Here is a 22,563-nt window from a genome sequence, read left to right as displayed (position 1 = left end):
TTTTGGTCCAGGTAAAGCTATTTTTGGTTCCAGGGAGAACCATTTTGGGTTCCATGTATAACCATATGTGGAAAGGGTTCTACATGGAACCCAAACTGGTTCTACTTGGAACAAACAAGGGTTATTCAAAGGGTTATCATATGGGACATCCAAAGAACCCTTTTAGGTTCTAGATAGCACCTTTCTTTCTAAGAGTATACTGTAGTCCTGTCATCAGTGTCTGCATGATACTAAATGAACATCTGAGTGATTGTTAGATGTACTTCTCCCTACGCATCACTTGGACGTTGGCCATCTTGGAGAACCAGCTGTTAGCATGGGTGTAACTGTGGCAGGAGGTTTGCATGAAGCCTAGTTTGCTGAAGAGAGCGTAGGCTACTGTCTGCTGCGAACTGGTCTCCAGTACAACACGAAAGAAGCCACGGTCCTTGCAGAACTCCATAACCTTCTGAGCCAGTTGGGTGCCAAGGCCTTTTTTTGCGACACTCAAACGATACAATCAAATGGGGTACCTCGCCGTAACTCTCTCGTCTTGGCCTATCTCGTTGACTTCACCAAATGGCCCTCTCCTCCTCCCCACCACCACCACCACCACCACCCCAGCCACCTTGGACTTGCCGTTTACCTCTGCCTCCGCCACCCAGAAGCTGTTGTCTGAGTTGTCCAGGAAGCTGGCCTGGATGTCGGCCATGTTTGTGGTCATCCTTCTCAGCCTGTAGCTTTCATATATTTCATAGCAGCAGTAGTAGATAAGACCAGCCCATGCTCCTCCAAAGAGCAATGGCATGAAATTGGAGCTTCCGCCCAGCACGTAGCCTGCCATGGAAATGCTTAGAGTCATACCGATTTCATCCGGGAGGCTCATGGCCTTGAAAAAAGCTGGGTAGACATGTTCCAGAATCCCATTGTGAAAGAGTAAGATGACGGCGTCTTTATCCTTGGCATGGTACTCCCGGATCGAACACTGAACTGTGAGAAAGAGAAGGGGGAGGGTTCAACTCAATGCGACTTATCTGCCTGTTTTTGCAATGAGAAAATACTGCTGGATTTCTTTCACAATGGGCTCACGTAACAGCGGGTGAAATAAAGCCGTTTTATAGAAAAAGTCCCTTTCAACTTGGATTGATACAATAGAAACCAGGAAATTAAATAATATACAAAGTGGCATATGAAATGTATATTGCCAAAAATGACATTATGAATCATACTTTATGTATAATGATGACTATAAGAAACAACAATGAGATGCTTCAAACGTTGACAAATTAAAACAATCCAAACTATCACTTTGGTCAATGTAGATAAGTTTTCCAGACAACAGATCCTGCTGAAAAAACGTACAGTACCAGTCAAAAGTTTGGACACAACTACTCATTCAAGGTTTTTTCTTTATTTATACTATTTTCAACATTGTAGAATAATAGTGAAGACATAAAACTATGAAATAACACATGGAATCATGTAATAAGCAAAAAAGTGTTAAACAAATTCAAATATAATTTAGATTTTAGATTTTAAAAGTAGACACCATTTGCCTTGATGACAGCTTTGCACACTCTTGGCATTCTCACAACAAGCTTCACTTGGCTGATTGAGATCAGGTGATTGTGGAGGCCAGGTCATCTGATGGAGTGCTTACACAGCCTGGAGGTGTGTTTTGGGTCATTGTCCTGTTGAAAAACAAATGATAGTCCCACTAAGCACCAACCAGATGGGATGGCGTTACGCTGAAGAATGCTGTGGTAGCCATGCTCGTTAAGTGTGCCTTGAAAGGACAGATTTCCACCGGTCTAATGTCCATTGCTCGTGTTTCTTGGCCCAAGCAAGTCTCTTCCTCTTATTGGTGTCCTTAACCTCTCTGGGCTAGGTGGGACGCATTTAGTTTTACTTGCATTTAAGAGCAGTTGGAGGCCGGCGCGTATCGTGACAAAAAAATTCAAAATATTCCATTACCGTACTTCGAAGCATGTCAAACGCTGTTTAAAATCAATTTTTATGCGATTTTTCTCGTAAAGTAGCGATAATATTCCGACCGGGAGACCTTGTTTTCGTTCAAAGACTGAAAGAAGTAAAATGGTGTCTTCACATGCACGCGTGCGCCCGTGTCATTGTTCTCAGATCGACCACTTTCCAAATCCCCTACTGTTTTTCGCCCAGGGACTGCAGAGTCATCATTCCCCGTTCTGGCGCCTTCTGAGAGCCTATGGGAGCCTTAGAAAATGTCACGTTACAGCAGAGATCCTCTATTTTCCATAAAGAGGCTATAGAAGGACAAGAAATGGTCAGAGAGGGCACTTCCTGTATGGAATCTTCTCAGGTTTTGGCCTGCCATATGAGTTCTGTTATACTCACAGACACCATTCAAACAGTTTTAGAAACTTTAGGGTGTTTTCTATCCAAATCAAACAATTATATGCATATTCTAGTTTCTGGGCAGGAGTAATAACCAGATTAAATCGGGTACGTTTTTTATCCGGCCGTGAAAATACTGCCCCCTATCCTAAACAGGTTAAGACACTAACAGCTTACAGAGTTAAGGTCACAGTTATGAAAACTTAGGAAACTAATGAGGCCTTTCTACTGACTCTGAAAAACACCAAAATAAAGATGCCCATGGTCCCTGCTCATCTGCGTGAACATTCCTTAGGCATGCTGCAAGGAGGCAGGAGGACTGCAGATGTGGCCAGGGCAATAAATTGCAATGTCCGTACTGTGAGATGCCTAAGACAGCGCTACAGGGAGACAGGATGGACAGCTGATCATTCTCGCAGTGGCAGACCACATGTAACAACACCTGCACAGGATCGGTACATCCGAACATCACACCAGCAGGACAGGTACAGGATGGCAACAACAACTATCCGAGTTACACCAGGAATGCACAATCCCTTCATCAGTAATCAAACTGTCCGCAATAGGCTGAGAGAGGCTGGACTGAGAGCGTGTAAGCCTGTTCTAAGGCAGGTCCTCACCAGACATCACCCGTAACAACATTGTCTATAGGCACAAACCCACCGTCGCTGGACCAGACAGGACTGGCAAAAAGTGCTCTTCACTGATGAGTCATGGTTTTGTCTCACCAGGGGTGATGGTCGGATTTGCGTTTTTCATCGAAGGAATGAGTGCTACACCGAGGCCTGTACTCTGGAGCGGGATCGATTTGGAGGTCGAGGGTCCGTCATGGTCTGGGGCGGTGTGTCACAACATCGGACTGAGCTTGTTGTCATTGCAGGAAATCTCAACGCTGTGCGTTACAGGGATGGCATCCTCCTCCCTCATGTGGTACCATTCCTGCAGGCTCATCCTGACATGACCTTCCAGCATGACAATGCCACCAGCTATACTGCTCGTACAGTGCGTGATTTCCTGCAAAACAGGAATGTCAGTGTTCTGCCATGGCCAGCGAAGAGCCCGGATCTCAATCCCATTGAGCACATCTGGGACCTGTTGGATCGGAGGGTGAGGGCTAGGGCCATTCCCCCCAGAAATGTCCGGGAACTTGCAGGTGCCTTGGCGGAAGAGTGGGGTAATATCTCACAACAAGAACTGGCAAATCTGGTGCAGTCCATGAGGAGGAGATGCACTGCAGTACTTAATGCAGCTGGTGGCCACACCAGATACATACTGTTACTTTTGATTTTGACCCCCCTTTGTTCAGGGACACATTATTCCATTTATGTTAGTCACATGTCTGTGGAACTTGTTCAGTTTATGTCTCAGTTGTTGAATCTTGTTATCTTCATACAAATATTTACACATGTTAAGTTTGCTGAAAATTAATGCAGTTGACTGTGAGAGGACGTTTCTTTTTTTGCTGAGTTCATATGTTATAATGTAATCTCACAATTTGATCAGAATGAGTATTTTTACCTCCTACTACTTTTCAGTTGTCTTAATGTATGCATTGTCTGTTATGTTTAACTGAAGGCATTGAGACCAGTAAGGCAATTATACTATCACACCTGTTTGAAGAAACATAATTTATAAAGAAGTTTGCTGATGTTTACAGAGAATATTAAAGTATTAGATATGATGCCATCAAAAAATATATATCCACATTAGAATATTGATTGTTCTCTTGTCCACTGAGAAATAACAAGCCTACACAACGATAAATCATACTTAATCACTTGGAAATGCAAAATGTTGTTACTTTTAAGCTTCTTTCCATCCAGGGAAAAGCTGAATTCCTTTTCCTGCAAGGAATTACTGCCAGCTGACTTCTAAGACCTCAAAACTCTTTGCTTAATAGTACGGGAATGTTGGGAGGTTTACAATTCAAGCCAGAAAACAGCTGGATGTGAGAGGCTGTCACAGCTGTCGAAAGGAGCAGACCAAAGGGCAGGGTGGTTGTAGTTCCACATGTTTTTTAATCCGTGAAACTTTGCAATACATAAATAACTGAATTGACCAAACAACAAACCGTGACGCAGAGAGAAACAAACACTTCTCAAAATATAATCACCCACAAAACCCAGGAAGAAAAACCCCTACTTAAGTTTGATCTCCAATTAGAAACAATGAGGACCAGCTGCATCCAATTGGAGAACATCCCAAACAAACCAACATAGAAATACAAAAACTAGAACCTAAGAACGTAGAAATAGAAAATAACATCTTACTATGGTCAGGACGTGACAGAGGCACAAGACAGGATAAAGAGTGCAGTGTTCAGTTACTTACATGCCATGTAAGGTTATTGAATACAATGCAGACTGAGATTATAGACATTACCACACATACAGGACAATAGGCGGCATAGGCTTATCATGAAGGTCATTCAATAATTTTCAACTTGAGTGATTATAATAGCCAACAAAATCAATTTATAACTGAGTGTTTATTAACGTTAGGTTGATAGCACTATCTTTTTCACTTTGACAGTGCAACCCTTTGTTGGAAATAACTTTGAACATCACCGGGTGAGATGTCTAGGTGTGTCTTAAATCGGTTGAAAAAAAAGTATATGTAAGGTGCAGCTTGGCACTGAGATGCACACACATACACTATCAGATGCATTGTGGACATCAATCACTCGTTGTCCCATGGTTGTCAGAGAGGATTAGGCTTCTGGCCAGCTGGCAGGTGTTGTTGTAGCCAGAGGAAGCTGAGCCTTAATACAGCCAAGTCTGTTGTCATCCATTCACTAGTACAGTTAGCCTCGGGTAATGATTTGGCTTGATTGCAATGCTTCTCATGCACAAACATTCACTGACAAATCAATTGGATATTATGGCTTTAAAACCTGCTGTGTGGAAGCCAGTAAGTAAAGTAACAGCTTGTGCAGTCCATAAAGGTAAAAGCGATGAAAGCAAAACTCACTGTGTGTTTTTACTTGTAATTAGGGTATAAATGATATTCAGTTGTAGCTGAAAAGTTGAATGACATATCATGAATGCCTCAGTGGGAAATACACAGCAGTAAGGTTTGAGAAACAAGAATACTTGATATATTATCAATAGCTCCTAAGATTATTAAATGTACACTGCTCAAAAAAATAAAGGGAACACTTAAACAACACAATGTAACTCCAAGTCAATCACACTTCTGTGAAATAAAACTGTCCAGTTAGGAAGCAACACTGATTGACAATAAATTTCACATGCTGTTGTGCAAATGGAATAGACAACAGGTGGAAATTATAGGCAATTAGCAAGACACCCCCAATAAAGGAGTGGTTCTGCAGGTGGGGACCACAGACCACTTCTCAGTTCCTATGCTTCCTGGCTGATGTTTTGGTCACTTTTGAATGCTGGCGGTGCTTTCACTCTAGTGGTAGCATGAGACGGAGTCTACAACCAACACAAGTGGCTCAGGTAGTGCAGCTCATCCAGGATGGCACATCAATGCGAGCTGTGGCAAGAAGGTTTGCTGTGTCTGTCAGCGTAGTGTCCAGAGCATGGAGGCGCTACCAGGAGACAGGCCAGTACATCAGGAGACGTGGAGGAGGCCGTAGGAGAGCAACAACCCAGCAGCAGGACCGCTACCTCCGCCTTTGTGCAAGGAGGAGCAGGAGGAGCACTGCCAGAGCCCTGCAAAATGACCTCCAGCAGGCCACAAATGTGCATGTGTCTGCTCAAACGGTCAGAAACAGACTCCATGAGGGTGGTATGAGGGCCCGACATCCACAGGTGGGGGTTGTGCTTACAGCCCAACACCGTGCTGGACGTTTGGCATTTGCCAGAGAACACCAAGATTGGAAAATTCGCCACTGGCGCCCTGTGCTCTTCACAGATGAAAGCAGGTTCACACTGAGCATGTGACAGACGTGACAGAGTCTGGAGACGCCGTGGAGAACGTTATGCTGCCTGCAACATCCTCCAGCATGACCGGTTTGGCAGTGGGTCAGTCATGGTGTGGGGTGGCATTTCTTTGAGGGGCCGCACAGCCCTCCATGTGCTCGCCAGAGGTAGCCTGACTGCCATTAGGTACCGAGATGAGATCCTCAGACCCCTTGTGAGACCATATGCTGGTGCGGTTGGCCCTGGGTTCCTCCTAATGCAAGACAATGCTAGACCTCATGTGGCTGGAGTGTGTCAGCTGTTCCTGCAGGAGGAAGGCATTGATGCTATGGACTGGCCCGCCCGTTCCCCAGACCTGAATCCAATTGAGCACATCTGGGACATCATGTCTCGCTCCATCCACCAACGCCACGTTGCACCACAGACTGTCCAGGAGTTGGCGGATGCTTTAGTCCAGGTCTGGGAGGAGATCCCTCAGGAGACCATCCGTCACCTCATCAGGAGCATGCCCAGACGTTGTAGGGAGGTCATACAGGCACGTGGAGGCCACACACACTACTGAGCCTCATTTTGACTTGTTTTAAGGACATTACATCAAAGTTGGATCAGCCTGTAGTGTGGTTGTCCACTTTAATTTTGAGTGTGACTCCAAATCCAGACCTCCATGGGTTGATAAATTGGATTTCCATTGATTATTTTTGTGTGATTTTGTTGTCAGCACATTCAACTATGTAAAGAAAAAAGTATTTAATAAGATTATTTCTTTCATTCAGATCTAGGATGTGTTGTTTAAGTGTTCCCTTTATTTTTTTTAGCAGTATATATTATTGGAAGTTGATATTTCATGGCCCAAAAACGTTTTCTACTAGCACTGACTTTGCTGATAATTTCATTGAGGAAAAATATTCTTACTACGACAGTGATATGTGGTAGTCTCACCTAGCTATCTTAAGATAATGCACTAATTGTAAGTTGCTCTGGGTAAGAGCGTCTGCTAAATTACTAAAATTGTAATGTAAAATGTAATTTCTAGGAGGAGTAAATATGTTAAATAGAGTAGGGTCATTGTCATACTAGTACTATTGACGATATCCGATCCACGTTTGCTAAGTCAAACGACACCGCTGGTCCTGCTCACACTGCCCTACCCTGTGCTTTGACCTCTTTCTCCCCTCTCTCTCCAGATGAAATCTCGCGTCTTGTGACGGCCGGCCGCCCAACAACCTGCCCACTTGACCCTATCCCCTCCTCTCTTCTCCAGACCATTTCCGGAGACCTTCTCCCCTTCCTCACCTCGCTCATCAACTCATCCTTGAACGCTGGCTACGTCCCTTCCGTCTTCAAGAGAGCGAGAGTTGCACCCCTTCTGAAAAAACCTACACTCGATCCCTCCGATGTCAACAACTACAGACCAGTATCCCTTCTTTCTTTTCTCTCCAAAACTCTTGAACGTGCCGTCCTTGGCCAGCTCTCCTGCTATCTCTCTCAGAATGACCTTCTTGATCCTAATCAGTCAGGTTTCAAGACTGGGCATTCAACTGAGACTGCTCTTCTCTGTGTCACGGAGGCTCTCCGCACTGCTAAAGCTAACTCTCTCTCCTCTGCTCTCATCCTTCTAGACCTATCTGCTGCCTTTGATACTGTGAACCATCAGATCCTCCTCTCCACCCTCTCCGAGTTGGGCATCTCCGGCGCGGCCCACGCTTGGATTGCGTCCTACCTGACAGGTCGCTCCTACCAGGTGGCGTGGCGAGAATCTGTCTCCGCACCATGCGCTCTCACCACTGGTGTCCCCCAGGGCTCTGTTCTAGGCCCTCTCCTATTCTCGCTATACACCAAGTCACTTGGCTTTGTCATATCCTCACATGGTCTCTCCTATCATTGCTATGCAGACGACACACAATTAATCTTCTCCTTTCCCCCTTCTGATAACCAGGCGGCGAATCGCATCTCTGCATGTCTGTCAGACATATCAGTGTGGATGACGGATCACCAGCTCAAGCTGAACCTCGGCAAGACGGAGCTGCTCTTCCTCCCGGGGAAGGACTGCCCGTTCCATGATCTCGCCATCACGGTTGACAACTCCCTTGTGTCCTCCTCCCAGAGTGCTAAGAACCTTGGCGTGATCCTGGACAACACCCTGTCGTTCTCCACTAACATCAAGGCGGTGACCCGATCCTGTAGGTTCATGCTCTACAACATTCGCAGAGTACGACCCTGCCTCACACAGGAAGCGGCGCAGGTCCTAATCCAGGCACTTGTCATCTCCCGTCTGGATTACTGCAACTCGCTGTTGGCTGGGCTCCCTGCCTGTGCCATTAAACCCCTACAACTCATCCAGAACGCCGCAGCCCGTCTGGTGTTCAACCTTCCCAAGTTCTCTCAGGTCACCCCGCTCCTCCGCTCTCTCCACTGGCTTCCAGTTGAAGCTCGCATCCGCTACAAGACCATGGTGATTGCCTACGGAGCTGTGAAGGGAACGGCACCTCCATACCTTCAGGCTCTGATCAGGCCCTACACCCAAACAAGGGCACTGCGTTCATCCACCACTGGCCTGCTGGCCCCCTACCTCTGAGGAAGCACAGTTCCCGCTCAGCCCAGTCAAAACTGTTCGCTGCTCTGGCACCCCAATGGTGGAACAAGCTCCCTCACGACGCCAGGACAGCGGAGTCAATCACCACCTTCCGGAGACACCTGAAACCCCACCTCTTTAAGGAATACCTAGGATAGGATAAAGTAATCCTTCTAACCCCCCCCCTTAAAAGATTTAGATGCACTATTGTAAAGTGGTTGTTCCACTGGATATCATAAGGTGAATGCACCATTTTGTAAGTCGCTCTGGATAAGAGCGTCTGCTAAATGACTTAAATGTAAATGTAAATGTACTATTTCCACCACCTGAAGGAACACTTAAAGTGAAGTGTTTTGTAACACCAAAACTAGTGGCAACTAAGCTGCCACCAACACGGAGGAAACGAAACCTTAACTTTGCTGGGGTATTGAAACACATCATCCTGAGATGTTTTGAAACACTACATGGTGTCTTGTAACACCATTAATTAAGTGTTGTGCAACACCTTGCCAGGGACTGGGAACACTACCGGAAAAGGTTGAAAACACTATATCGGTGTTTCGAGTTCTGTTTCGTGCAAAATTGGATTCTTCCCTTTTTGGTGCTGTTTATTCTCTCTAAAGCTTCTAAACACTATTATGGTGTTTCACATCTGGTCTAGTGCAGAATTAGATACCTTCTTCAGCAGTATTTTTATGTTTAAAACATTGATCTGATCATTTCCCATTTTTCCATTTTAACCAATTGTTGAGCATGGCAACTACAAGTTTTACAGAAATCATTGGAGGATACTGTATTTGCCTCTAAAATTAAAAGTTGGAAATGTGGGAATGGCTTGTCTCATCATTGAACTTCATTTTACCTAACGGTTTTGATATCCGTTAATTGTGATCCATTACACCTCATGGAAAGCTGCTTAATACTAATATAGAAATATATATTTTTTTACGTGCATAAAATATCGTGTAGAATGATCATAAAGTCAACAAAACATTTTACCCATAATCCTCTGAAGACAGAGCCGTGTGGCAAGATGCAGTAGGAAGTGCAAGATTAAAACCAGACTTCCAATTAGTTTAATCTATCAGATTTGAAGGCAAGACCCAGATGCAGACTGTGTCAGAGTAACAATGTTTATTACGGCAACAGGGCAGGCAAACGACAGGTCAAGGCAGGCAGGGGTCGATAACCAGAGTAGTGGGGGAAAGGTACAGGACGGGCAGAGGGTCAGGTCAGGCAGAGGTCGGTAATCCAGAAGTGGGGCAAAGGTACAGGATGGCTGGCAGGCTCAGGGGCAGGCAGAGTGGTCAGGCAAGCGGTCTCAGAGACAGGACAGGCAAGGGTCAAAACCAGGAGGGCGAAAAAAAGAGAGACTGGGGAGAAGCAGGAGCTGAGACTATAACCGCTTGATGACTTGACAAACAAGATAAACTGGCAACAGACAAAGAGAGAACACAGGTATAAATACACAGGGGATAATGGGGAAGATGTGCGACACCTGGAGGGGGGTGGAGACAATCACAAAGATAATCATTTCATTTTCTCTTTCTTTGATTTTGCACATAAAATGCACATTTTGAGCAGCATATTAGGTTGGATCAATTCTTAAATGTAAAAATGAAATTAACAAATCATTGAAACAACTTGCATTCATTTTTATTAAGTATATGTTGTTGAAATGTACCGTCTTACTGCCCCAGAAGTTGGGGATTCAATTCCCGCTTCCGCCTGTCCCACTTTCACTCCTTCTCTGTCTCCTCCTGTTTCTAATCTGTTTAAATAAAGCATTGAAATAATGAAGGAGGAATTCCACCTCTTAGGTTAGATGCACTGGTTTTTCTTGGTTTCATTACACAGTCATGGCGTTTTGAGTCTTTCTGTTTTTACAGTGAAGTAGGTTAAACACTACTTTAAAACACATGCCCCATGAGTTCTTGGTATAAATTATCCCATATAGGATTAATCCATACATTTGTACTCACCAAGACTCACACAGAATTTCACTCCATCTGAAAGTATGAAATCAATGACAAAGTAAAACTTTCACTAAAGAACGAGCTGAAAAACCCATTTGGAATTCGAGGCAGTGTTGTGGGTTGGATCTGATCTGTTCTCCCATGTGTAAATGAAGCTGCACCATTTTCCTTATACAATCAAGGTATAATTCAGATTTCAAACCAAAAGTGATTCCGAACTCACTTGGATGGCTTTGAAAATATTGTTATTTTCATAGTAATCTGAAAAGCAAACATAAACAACATCAAAACACATTCCTGGTTCTTCATAATCTCTTTTCCACTGTTTGTGTGTATTTTATGTATATTGAGCAGTAGGAGATGATAGAGACTAATTGATCATGTTTGTAGGAGGCTGTGTTTTGCAGTTGTTTTCGAACTAGGAAGTCTTATTTGTTAGATCATACATCATCTTCATCCGATCACCACGACTCTCACATAATCACTTCCCAGTTCTTCTCTGCACCTCTGAAAGTTCCTATTGGCTTCTGCAGTTAAACTTGACTAGTGAGGATAGCACCTGGCCAATTACTCTAAATACCACATCACCCCTGAGTAATAAAAGTATGCCAAGTACCAAAGTAAATGGATAGCTCATCCAGCAATAGCCAATTCTGCACATCTTAAGGAGCTGACGTTATGCAGGATTTGCACTTTCTTTTTCTGAATAATTTGACAATTTGGCCATTCCCTGCATGGTTCAAGAATGATAGATATGTTTTTCTCTAACAGAAAAACATTAGAAACCAGAACAAACTGTGGAGAGAGAGAGAGACCTAAACAGGTAAAATATATTAAACAAGGGATATCCCACAAACAGGATTCTGTGCATGAATTATTAATGCAAAGAATGCTGGGTTCTCTTGATTGGGCCAATACTGACTGTGAATTTATAATTATTCCCACCTGTGTGGTCTTGTTGTTGGGACATTGATTGTCATTGCCTTGCACACTGAAGAAGGGCTTATACACAAAATGTTTGTGCGGCAATAAAAATGTAAATGTACGTTTATTTACCGGAGTTCTGTCCTATTTATGTTCTTTGGATTATATACGAGGATCCAGCACCCAATTTAAGTTTATATAAGGTGGAGTTGATCACGTTGTTTATTTTTTCATTAATTATTGAACATATAGAACAGAGAGACACTGTTACTGTGCCTCATGCAGTGAAACTATATTACAGTGAAGAAAAGTTGTAGGTCTCGTCTTTATAGTCTTTATAGCTGCAAAGAAACATAGCTAGATATATTATATATATAATCTATGATAACTATTAATTAATGAATCATTTCTATATGAGTCATTTCTTTAATAATGTCAAAATAAATATTGTATTGGAATATGTTAGTTGTTAGAATATGTTGGTAGCTGGAATATGTTGATTGTTGGAATGTGTTGATTATTGGAATATGTTGGTTGTTGGAACATGTTGGTTGTTGGATATGTTGGTTGCTGGAATATTTTAGTTGTTGGAATATGTTGGTTGCTGGAATATTTTAGTTGTTGGAATATGTTGGTTGCTGGAATATTTTAGTTGTTGGAATATGTTGGTTGCTGGAATATTTTAGTTGTTGGAATATGTTGGTTGTTGGAATATGCTGGTTGTTGGAATATGCTGGTTGTTGGAATATGCTGGTTGCTGGAATATGTTGGTTGTTGGAATATGTTGGTTGTTGGAGTATGTTGGTTGTGGATGACTGTTACCAGCTGCTGCAGTCTCATTTTCTGGTACAGTCCCAGCCCGAAGTGGGTCCCAGGTATGAGAAGTAATTTGGTCAAAAAACTATCACGGTGTTTTCAAGTTGTGCTTGGTTGTTGTGTATATATATGATCCTAAAATACCACCAGAGTTGTATTGTGATAATAATAGCATGTAGCATGATGGTCAAACTAATCTGTACTTCCAGTACATTATCAATTGTACTACTAGTTAGGGTTGCTAAGCTACTGGTAATTTACCGAAGTTATCGGAATCTTCAGTAATTATGATAATAAACTAAATATCTATGGTAATCTATCGGAACTTGGGTCATTTATACTCAAATAACTGTAACAATTAAAAGGCATTAAAACAGTGCATTTGGAAAGTATTCAGACCCCTTGACTTTTTTTTACATTTTGTTACATTACTGCCTTTTTCTAAGATGTATTCATTAGTTTTTTTCCTCATCAATCTGCACACAACACCCCATAATGACAAAGCAAAAAACGGTTGTTGTTTTTTGTTGCAAATTTACAACAAAAAATAAAACTGAAAAATCACATTTACATTAGCATTTAGACCCTTTACGCAGTACTTTGTTGAAGCACCTTTGGCAGAGATTACAGCCTCAAATCTTCTTGGGTATGACTCTACAAGCTTGGCACACCTGTGTTTGGGGAGTTTTTTCCATTCTTCTCAGCAGATCCTCTCATGCTCTGTCAGGTTGGATGGGGAGCGTCGCTGCACAGCTATTTTCTGGTCTCTCCAGAGATGTTCGATCTGGTTCAAGTCCGGGCTCTGGCTGGGCCACTCAAGGACATTCAGAGACTTGTCCCGAAGCCACTCTTGTATTGTCTTGGCTGTGTGCTTAGGGTTGTTGTCCTGTTGGAAGGTGAGATCCTTCACCCCAGTCTGAGGTCCTGAGTGCTCTGGAGCAGGTTTTCATCAAGGATCTCTCTGTACTTTGCTCCGTTCATCTTTCACTCGATCCTGACTAGTCTCCCAGTCCCTGTTGCTGAAAAACATCTCCACAGCATGATGCTGCCACCACCATGCTTCCCCATAGAGATGGTGCCTGGTTTCCTCCAGACGTGATGCTTGGGCTTCAGGCAAAATAGTTCAATCTTGGTTTCATCAGACAAGAGAATCTTGTTTCTCATGGTCTGAGAGTCTTTTGGTGCCTTTTGGCAAACTCCAAGCTGGCTGTCATGTGCCTTTTACTGACAAGTGGCTTCTGTCTGGCCACTCTACCACAAAGGCCTGATTGGTGAAATGCTGCAGAGATGGTTGTCCTTCTGGAAGGTTCTGTCATTTCCACAGAGGAACTCTGGAGCTTTGTCAGAGTGACAATCAGGTTCTTGGTCACCTCCCTGACCAAGGCCCTTCTCTCCTGATTGCTCCGTTTGACCGGGCGGACAGTTCTTGGAAGAGTCTTGTTCATTCCAAACATCTTCCATTTAAGAATGATGGAGGCCACTTTGTTCTTGGGGACCTTCAATGCTGCAGACATTTTTTGGTACCCTTCCCCAGATCTGTGCCTCGATACAATCCTGTCTTGGAGCTCTACAGACAATCCCTTCAACCTCATGGCTTGGTTTTTGCTCTGACATGCATTGTCAGCTCTGGGACCTTATATAGACAGGTGTGTGCCTTTTCAAATAATTTCCAATCAATTGAATTTACCACAGGTGGACTCCAATCAAGTTGTAGAAACATCTCAAGGATGATCAATGGAAACACCTGAGCTCACCTGAGCTCAATTTCGAGTCTCATAAGAAAGGGTCTGAATACTTATGTAAATAAATTAGCAAACATTTCTAAAAACATGTTTTTTCTTTGTCATTATGGAGTATTGTGTGTAGATTGATTTTTGTCAAATGTTATCCATTTTAGAATAAATCTGTAACGTTACAAAATGTGGAAAAAGGGAAAGGGTCTGAGCACTGTATATGGTATTCATTTATAATATCTGTGTCCATATTGTCGAAGAGTTTCAAGTAGAAATAGATAGACCATATGGTTCAAGAAAAAACTATTGACAATTGCCACCAGTTTGACGGGGAAACATTGAGGGCAAATACATATTGACATTGTAAAATAAATGCGAGTTTGTAAGAACATTAAAAAAAATAAAACCCACATATTAAACACCAATGGCATTCACTAAGTTAATGTTTTACAGCTTTGTCATTCTATTTTTTTTTCAAATAATCTTCTTCAATTATTTCATAGATTTAACATGTGATAAATCCACAGAGGGCCAGAGATTATTACAAACACCTGTGATAATCTGAAGTAACCAAAAGGGCCACTAGATGTCTTGTGATAGATTTCAGAAAATGCATGAAAGATACCAAAATGATGTAAGTTTACTGGTAAACTTCGATAGTTTCCATTATTATACCCTCCCTTTGCATCCCTGCTTCTATTGTAGCACATTATCAAATGTTGAAGACAGAGAAAACTAAACATGAACATCTAGTGTTCCACTGTAACATCTAGTGTTCCACTCTAATGAAGTGTTCCACTGTAACAAAGTGTTCCACTATAATGAAGTGTTCCATTGTAACGAAGTGTTCCACTGTAATGAAGTGTTCCACTGTAATGAAGTGTTCCACTGTAACGAAGTGTTCCACTGTAACGAAGTGTTCCACTGTAATGAAGTGTTCCATTGTAATGAAGTGTTCCACTGTAATGAAGTGTTCCACTGTAACGAAGTGTTCCACTGTAATGAAGTGTTCCACTGTAACGAAGTGTTGCAATGTAATGAAGTATTTCACTGTAATGAAGTGTTTCACTGTAATGAAGTGTTCCACTCTAACGAAGTGTTCCATTGTAACGAAGTGTTCCACTGTAACGAAGTGTTCCACTGTAACGAAGTGTTCCACTGTAATGAAGGGTTCCAATGTAATGAAGTGTTCCACTGTAATGAAGTGTTCCACTGTAATGAAGTGTTCCGCTGTAATGAAGTGTTCCGCTGTAACGAAGTGTTCCACTGTAATGAAGGGTTCCAATGTAATGAAGTGTTCCACTGTAATGAAGTGTTCCACTGTAATGAAGTGTTCCACTGTAATGAAATGTTCCACTGTAATGAAGGGTTCCAATGTAATGAAGTGTTCCAATGTAATGAAGTGTTCCACTGTAATGAAGTGTTCCACTGTAATGAAGTGTTCCACTGTAATGAAGTGTTCCACTGTAACGAAGTGTTCCACTGTAATGAAGTGTTCCACTGTAACGAAGTGTTCCACTGTAATGAAGTGTTCCACTGTAACGAAGGGTTCCAATGTAACGAAGTGTTCCACTGTAACGAAGGGTTCCACTGTAACGAAGGGTTCCAATGTAATGAAGTGTTCCACTGTAACGAAGTGTTCCACTGTAATGAAGTGTTCCACTGTAACGAAGTGTTCCACTGTAACGAAGTGTTCCACTGTAACGAAGTGTTCCACTGTAACGAAGTGTTCCACTGTAACGAAGTGTTCCACTGTAATGAAGTGTTCCACTGTAACGAAGTGTTCCATTGTAACGAAGTGTTCCACTGTAATGAAGTGTTCCACTGTAACGAAGTGTTCCACTGTAATGAAGGGTTCCAATGTAATGAAGTGTTCCACTGTAATGAAGTGTTCCACTGTAATGAAGTGTTCCACTGTAATGAAGGGTTCCAATGTAATGAAGTGTTCCAATGTAATGAAGTGTTCCACTGTAATGAAGTGTTCCACTGTAACGAAGTGTTCCACTGTAACGAAGTGTTCCACTGTAATGAAGTGTTCCACTGTAATGAAGTGTTCCACTGTAATGAAGAGCTAGACAGCTCCATTACCTTACTGCTCAATTGTCAAGTTCAACTTTTAGAATCAGAACATTGCTGTGGTCTCTAGGCCACTAGCCATGCCTCCAGTCATTCCGTGTGTCTGGCAACTGGAGACTACTAGGTCATTGTTTTACGGAAGTATTTGAGACAGTACGATACTCACCAATTAAGACATTTCATATTACCTTGGTGCCCCCTCTCAAACGTTTCATTCTTAACTCTAGGGGTTAAAAGTGATTGAATAAAAACATTATGATCCTAGCCTGCAGCAACCATTAAAATCCTTCATTATGGTTGCATTGGCCTCCAGGTCAAAAAAGTAGAAAAGACAAAAAACTTTTGAACTTGAACAGTCTAAGGTATCACCACCACCCGAGACACAATGAGTCATCACCAAACGTGTCGCAGCATTTGAATGAAGGTTGAATAATATCTATGGCTCCTGATAGATGAGATGGCTTCAGACAGTATAGGAAACATCTCCATCAAGCTTTCTTCCATAGGACTTGGTGTGTGTGTGTGTGTGTGTGTGTGTGTGTGTGTGTGTGTGTGTGTGTGTGTGTGTGCGTGCGTGCGTGCGTGCGTGCGTGCGTGCGTGCGTGTGCGCGTGCGTGTGTGTGTGTGGGTGCGTGTGCATGTGTGTGTGCCTGCATGAATGCGTGTGTGCATATGTACATACGTGAGTACTTGTGTGCGTGCGTCCAAGTTCCCCCAGTAGGTTTGTGGGTGGCACTAGCTGCACTCAGGCAGCCCAGAAGACACATGACTAGAGAATGTGTCAAGGTGAAACAAGATTCCTGAAGTGATTTGAATGGAGCAGACAGGAAGGAGCAGGATATTGACTGGCTTGGAAGCTGGATTAGGCCTTTAATGGTTCCTGACAAGGCAACAACTTACATTTTTCATGACGCTATTTGTCAAATGTATTAACATTGTGACAGAGTCAAAATGATATTTATAAACAATCTATTGTGCCATTGGAGTTCAACAGCCAAAGAGAATCATTCTAGGGTAGACAGGGTCGGTTCTATCACGGAAGAGCAAACAACATCAATGCTGTAAAGCAAAATCTAACAAATATTTGCTCAGTTTAAGGAGAAAAAGGAGAATCATAACGACATTGATAATGACGATGATAATGAATGATCGTTATGACAACTAATCTTCCCCTGACCCTAATTTCAGTATCCTTGTCAGTTCACCACTACCGTGTAAACTACATTATACAAAAAATCCCACAAAGCCAAAGTAATGAGGTCACAGTGTCTGATTGACAGAGTCCATCCAGGCAGTCACAAGGTTTATGCATTTAAAATGTATTCGTTCTGCCTAAAGATTTGCATCTGGCTGACATTGCAGTAAAGTCTCAGTCTCAACAGTGATATACCATCCTCCTGTGGGAATGGATTCAGCTGGCTTTTTAATTATCTGTCTCTGATTCAAAATGTGTTTTTCTTCTTGCATACCACCAAAATGAAGAACAAAACTAGACAGTGGCGGATCTAGAGAGAAGCCCTTGTGGTTGATAGATGACAGAGTGTTCCATATTCAACTCTTTGGAGATTACTAGCTCCGGTAAGGGTAAGGACGGAGGAAATAAAAACTCTTGTAAATCAATAAAACAACGAGCCCATGAGCTCAGCATAAACAATTTGTTTTTTTTCCTTATGGCAATTTATGACTTAATTACATTTTTTTTATGATTTGAATTACTCTATTATTTGGCTATGATGTTGGTGGCAAAATGGTAAGCATCGTATCAATTTAGATTCCATAATGATAAAATAATGAAGGTGATGATAATGATGAAGATTAACCATGATATTGATATATTTTTTAATTAACTGACCCAAGATGATTGCAATAAGTTATTTTTCATGACCTTTTCATAGCTTTAACACTAATTCCTCAATCATAATGAAACACTACTCTTAAAACGAACCTTCATCCCTCATTTGCTGATGGCATCTCTATCTCTCGCTCCAAACCCATCAAACCAATCCCACAGACCACAGACCACAGACCACCACGATGGACCTTGCAGCTGAATCCACTGGGACCTCTCAGTGAAAATGCATCATTATTACCCCCAAGAAAAAACACTGCACAGCTGTCTTGGACAGGAGCTCAGAGGGGACACAGACAGACACAGAAGGGGCCATGGACACACACGCACATACTGTAAGTAGGCACCAACACAGGCACACACACACCCACTCACACAAATATGAACTAATCTGTTACGTTGCACATAAACCACAGCAGTTTGCTGTTTCTGTTGAAGGGGCCCGGCCATCTCAGAGTATTTGTCAGTAGTGTCCTTCAGGATAAGGGCATGTTTCTCTCAGGGGGCTTCATTGTTGGTGGAGAGTTATTGGGTTTCCTGCCAAGTCACCATACAGGGACAGCATCCTCGTGCCCTGGCTTTTTTTTTTACCTCACACAGCAGCTTTTCTTGCTTTGCTATTGTTATCACGCCCTATCAACAGATGCATTATGACTACGGAAAAGATGCTGAATGCTAAAAACATGGTCTGTGTGGCTAAAGCATTATCTATCAAACAGCTTCCAATTGGACTAACAATGCAAACAAGCGCGCAGTAACAATCTGCCACAACCATTGTTTATGGTGATAATAATACTGGTTTACAGAATAATGCTGGTTTACAGAATAATCCTGGTTTACAGAATGATGCTAGTGTCACGTCCTGACCAGTAAAGGGGTTATTTGTTATTGTAGTTTGGTCAGGACGTGGCAGGGGGTGTTTGTTTTATGTGGTTCGGGGTTTGTTGGGCTATGGTATTATGTAAGAGGGGTGTTTGTTTAGAGTGTTCCGGGGTTTTTGGTCTATGTTCTAGGTTACTGTTTTTCTATGTTCAGTCTAGTTTTCTACTTCTATGTTTAGGGTTTGTTGATTGACCTTCAATTGGAGGCAGCTGGTCCTCGTTGCCTCTGATTGAAGGTCCTATGTATCGGGGTGTTTTTGAAATGGGATTTGTGGGTAGTTTGTCTCCTGTTTAGTGTCTGAGCACCTGATAGGACTGTTAGTGTTGTTCGTTTGTTTTGTATACGTGTTTCTTTAGTTTTTTTCCTTCTTTTCAATAAATAAAGAAGATGAGTATACACGTTCCCGCTGCACCTTGGTCCAATCCTTATGACACCCGTTACAGCTAGTTTACAGAATAATCGTGGTTTACAGAAGAATACTGGTTTATAGAATAATTCTGGTTTCATAAAGCGGTGTGGTTCTATTGCTCCTGAGCTAAATGTGCCATAGTAGTTTAACCTAATCTAGACATGGGATTTATGGATACTATTTTATTTTATGAGATGATATCACTTATATTAGATATATGTCTGGGTCTACTTACAGTAAGAAGCTAAAAGGCTACCTTATGTCAATAATCATTACTTACACACTACGTGTGTTTTCAGGAGTTCCAAGAAAATAGCCTGATTAACATCTCTACTAGGGTGGAGGAAAACATTGTGACAGGTCAATATGGCTTGTTCAATACGATTAAACTCATGAGTTAATGTTGCTTGAAAGCTCTTCAGTATTTTAGAATTGTAATGAGAACAGAACAGATATACTGCAATAAAGATATTGGTGCTATATGTAACAAACACAACCTCCTCTAGCTTCATAGATATCCTGGTAGAGAGATGCCATAAAATACTGGGCTCTCAAATGTAGCCACAGTAAATAACAATTAAATTTGAATGGCAAATAAAACTAGTATGCTTCAGTGCTTTTATTTTTTGTCCTTCCTCAGAATGGACGAAAGATGAACATATTGTTTGTTTTTTATCTCTTCTTTGATGTCTGTTCTGTTAATTTTTTTATCAGGACTCGAAACACATTACTTCACTCATACATTGAAATTATATTCTACTGTACATGTGACTTAGTTCTATGTTAACTCAGTACTGGAATGCCAACTTTATAATCAAAGACATATATAGATAATAATTAGGCTTTCAGTTTTATTGGGTTTCTGTCACACCCTGATCTGTTTCACCTGTCTTGTGCTTGTCTCCGCCCACCACCAGGTGTCTCCCATTTCCCCCTATCCCCTTTGTACTTACACCTGCGTTTTCTGTTGATCTGTTACCAGTTCGTCTTGTCTTGACTTACCAGCATGTTCTCCCATTTTCTAGTCCCCCCGGTTCTGACCATTCTGCCTGCCCTGACCCTGAGTCTGCCTGCCGTTCTGTTCCTGCTTGACACTGCCTTGGATTACCGACCTCTGCCTGCCCTGGACCTGCCGTTTGCCTGCCCCCTGTTTTGTAAAAAACATCTGAGATTCGAACTGTTTGCCTCCTGTGTCTGTATCTGGGTCTCATCCTGAGTCATGTTAGTACGAACTAGCCATGACTGAGCCAGCAGACTTGGACCAGCTCCGAAATGCAGTCTCCTCCCAAGGAGCCACCATTGGAAGTCACGAGGAGTTACTTCAAAATCTTATGGAAAGTATTCCAGACCTTGGCGGAACGCCATGACCGCACATTCAATACATTGCTGGAGCAATTCCACGGATTGTCTATTAGGCAGCCAGCCACAACAGTAACCTCCCAGCCTCTCAGTAACCACGGTGTCAGCAACGCGTCTCTCCAGCCTACCCCGGCTTCCCGAGAACCCCACTTACCTCCTCCGGAGCGCTACACTGGAGATTCAGGAACCTGTTGGCCGTTTCTCTCCCAGTGCTCCCTCATCTTCGAGCTGCAGCTCTCTTCTTTTCCCTCGGACCGCTCAAAGATAGCGTACCTTATAACGCTGATGCCTGAGACGTCTCTCGCCTGGGCTACGGCGGTGTGGGAGCAACAATCCACCGTGTGCTTCAGTCTGGAGGAGTTCATGACGGAGGTCAAAAATGTGTTACATTCTCCGTTGTCCGGGAGAAAGGCTTCTCAGAAGCTACTCTTACTGTGTCAAGACTCCCGTAGTGTGGCAGACTATGCGGTCGATTTCCGCATGTTGGCCGCCGAGAGTGCCTGGAACCCGGAATCCCTGTTCAACACGTTCCTTCATGGATTATCAGAGGAGGTTAAAGATGAGCTCGAGCCCGGGAGCTGCCCATGGATCTCGACTCTCTCATCGCCTTGACCATATGGATCGATGGGCAGCTACGGGAATGTAAGAGGGAGGTCTGTTCCCAGTCACACTCGCTCATCCAAGGATCCCACCTCGCCTCTGAGGAATCAACGTAAAAAACGTACCCGATTTAAACTGGTTACTACTCTTGCCCAGAAACGAGAATATGCATATAATTAGTAGATTTGGATAGAAAACACTAAAGTTTCTAAAACTGTTTGAATGGTGTCTGTGAGTATAACAGAACTCATATGGCAGGCCAAAACCTGAGAAGATTCCATACAGGAAGTGCCCTGTCTGACAATTTGTTCTCCTTCTGTGGCATCTCTATCAAAAATACAGCATCTCTGCTGTAACGTTACATTTTCTAAGGCTTCCATTGGCTCTCAGAAGGCGCCAGAAAGTGGAATGACGTCTCTGCAGTCTCTGGGCAAAAAACAGCAGGAGTTTTTGTGAGTGGTCAGGCAGGGAACAATGACACTGGAGTGCGCGTCCACGAGAGGACTCCATGTTTTTCTTTCAATCTTTGAACGAATACAACGTCACCCGGTTGGAATATTATTGCTATTTTACATAAAAAATCGCATAAAAATTGATTTTAAACAGCGTTTGACATGCTTCGAAGTACGGTAATGGAATATTTTGACATTTTTTGTCACGAAATGCGCTCGCACGTCACCCTTCGGATAGTTACCTGAACGCACAAACAAAACGGAGGTATTTGGATATAACTATGGATTATTTCGAACCAAAACAACATTTGTTGTTGAAGTAGAAGTCCTGGGAGTGCATTCTGACGAAGAACAGCAAAGGTAATCCAATTTTTCTTATAGTAAATCTGAGTTTGGTGAGGGCCAAACTTGGTCGGTGTCAAATTAGCTAGCCGGGATGGCCGGGCTATCTACTCAGAATATTGCAAAATGTGCTTTCGCCGAAAAGCTATTTTAAAATCGGACACCGCGCTTGCATAAAGGAGTTCTGTATCTATAATTCTTAAAATAATTGTTATGTATTTTGTGAACATTAATCGTGAGTAATTAAGTAAATTCACCGGAAGTTTGCGGTGGGTATGCTAGTTCTGAACATCACATGCTAATGTAAAAAGCTTTTTTTTAATATAAATAT

General features: G+C 42.6%; 1 protein-coding gene across 1 annotated transcript; it reads right to left on the bottom strand.

The window, feature by feature from the left end:
* Window positions 1-253: 253 nt before the first annotated feature.
* LOC106572644 (probable N-acetyltransferase CML5) lies at window positions 254-20,844 on the bottom strand. Its single transcript, XM_014147010.1, has 3 exons — window positions 20,829-20,844; window positions 556-969; window positions 254-471 (listed from the first exon to the last, which is right to left on the bottom strand). The coding sequence occupies exons 1-3, from the start codon at window positions 20,842-20,844 to the stop codon at window positions 254-256; spliced, it is 648 nt and encodes a 215-aa protein (XP_014002485.1).
* Window positions 20,845-22,563: the final 1,719 nt, after the last annotated feature.

Source organism: Salmo salar, chromosome ssa15 (assembly GCF_905237065.1).
Source record: "Salmo salar chromosome ssa15, Ssal_v3.1, whole genome shotgun sequence".
Taxonomy (NCBI): domain Eukaryota; kingdom Metazoa; phylum Chordata; class Actinopteri; order Salmoniformes; family Salmonidae; genus Salmo; species Salmo salar.
The sequence above is the reverse complement of the archived record's forward strand: the minus strand, read 5'-3'. Positions and strand labels throughout refer to the sequence as shown.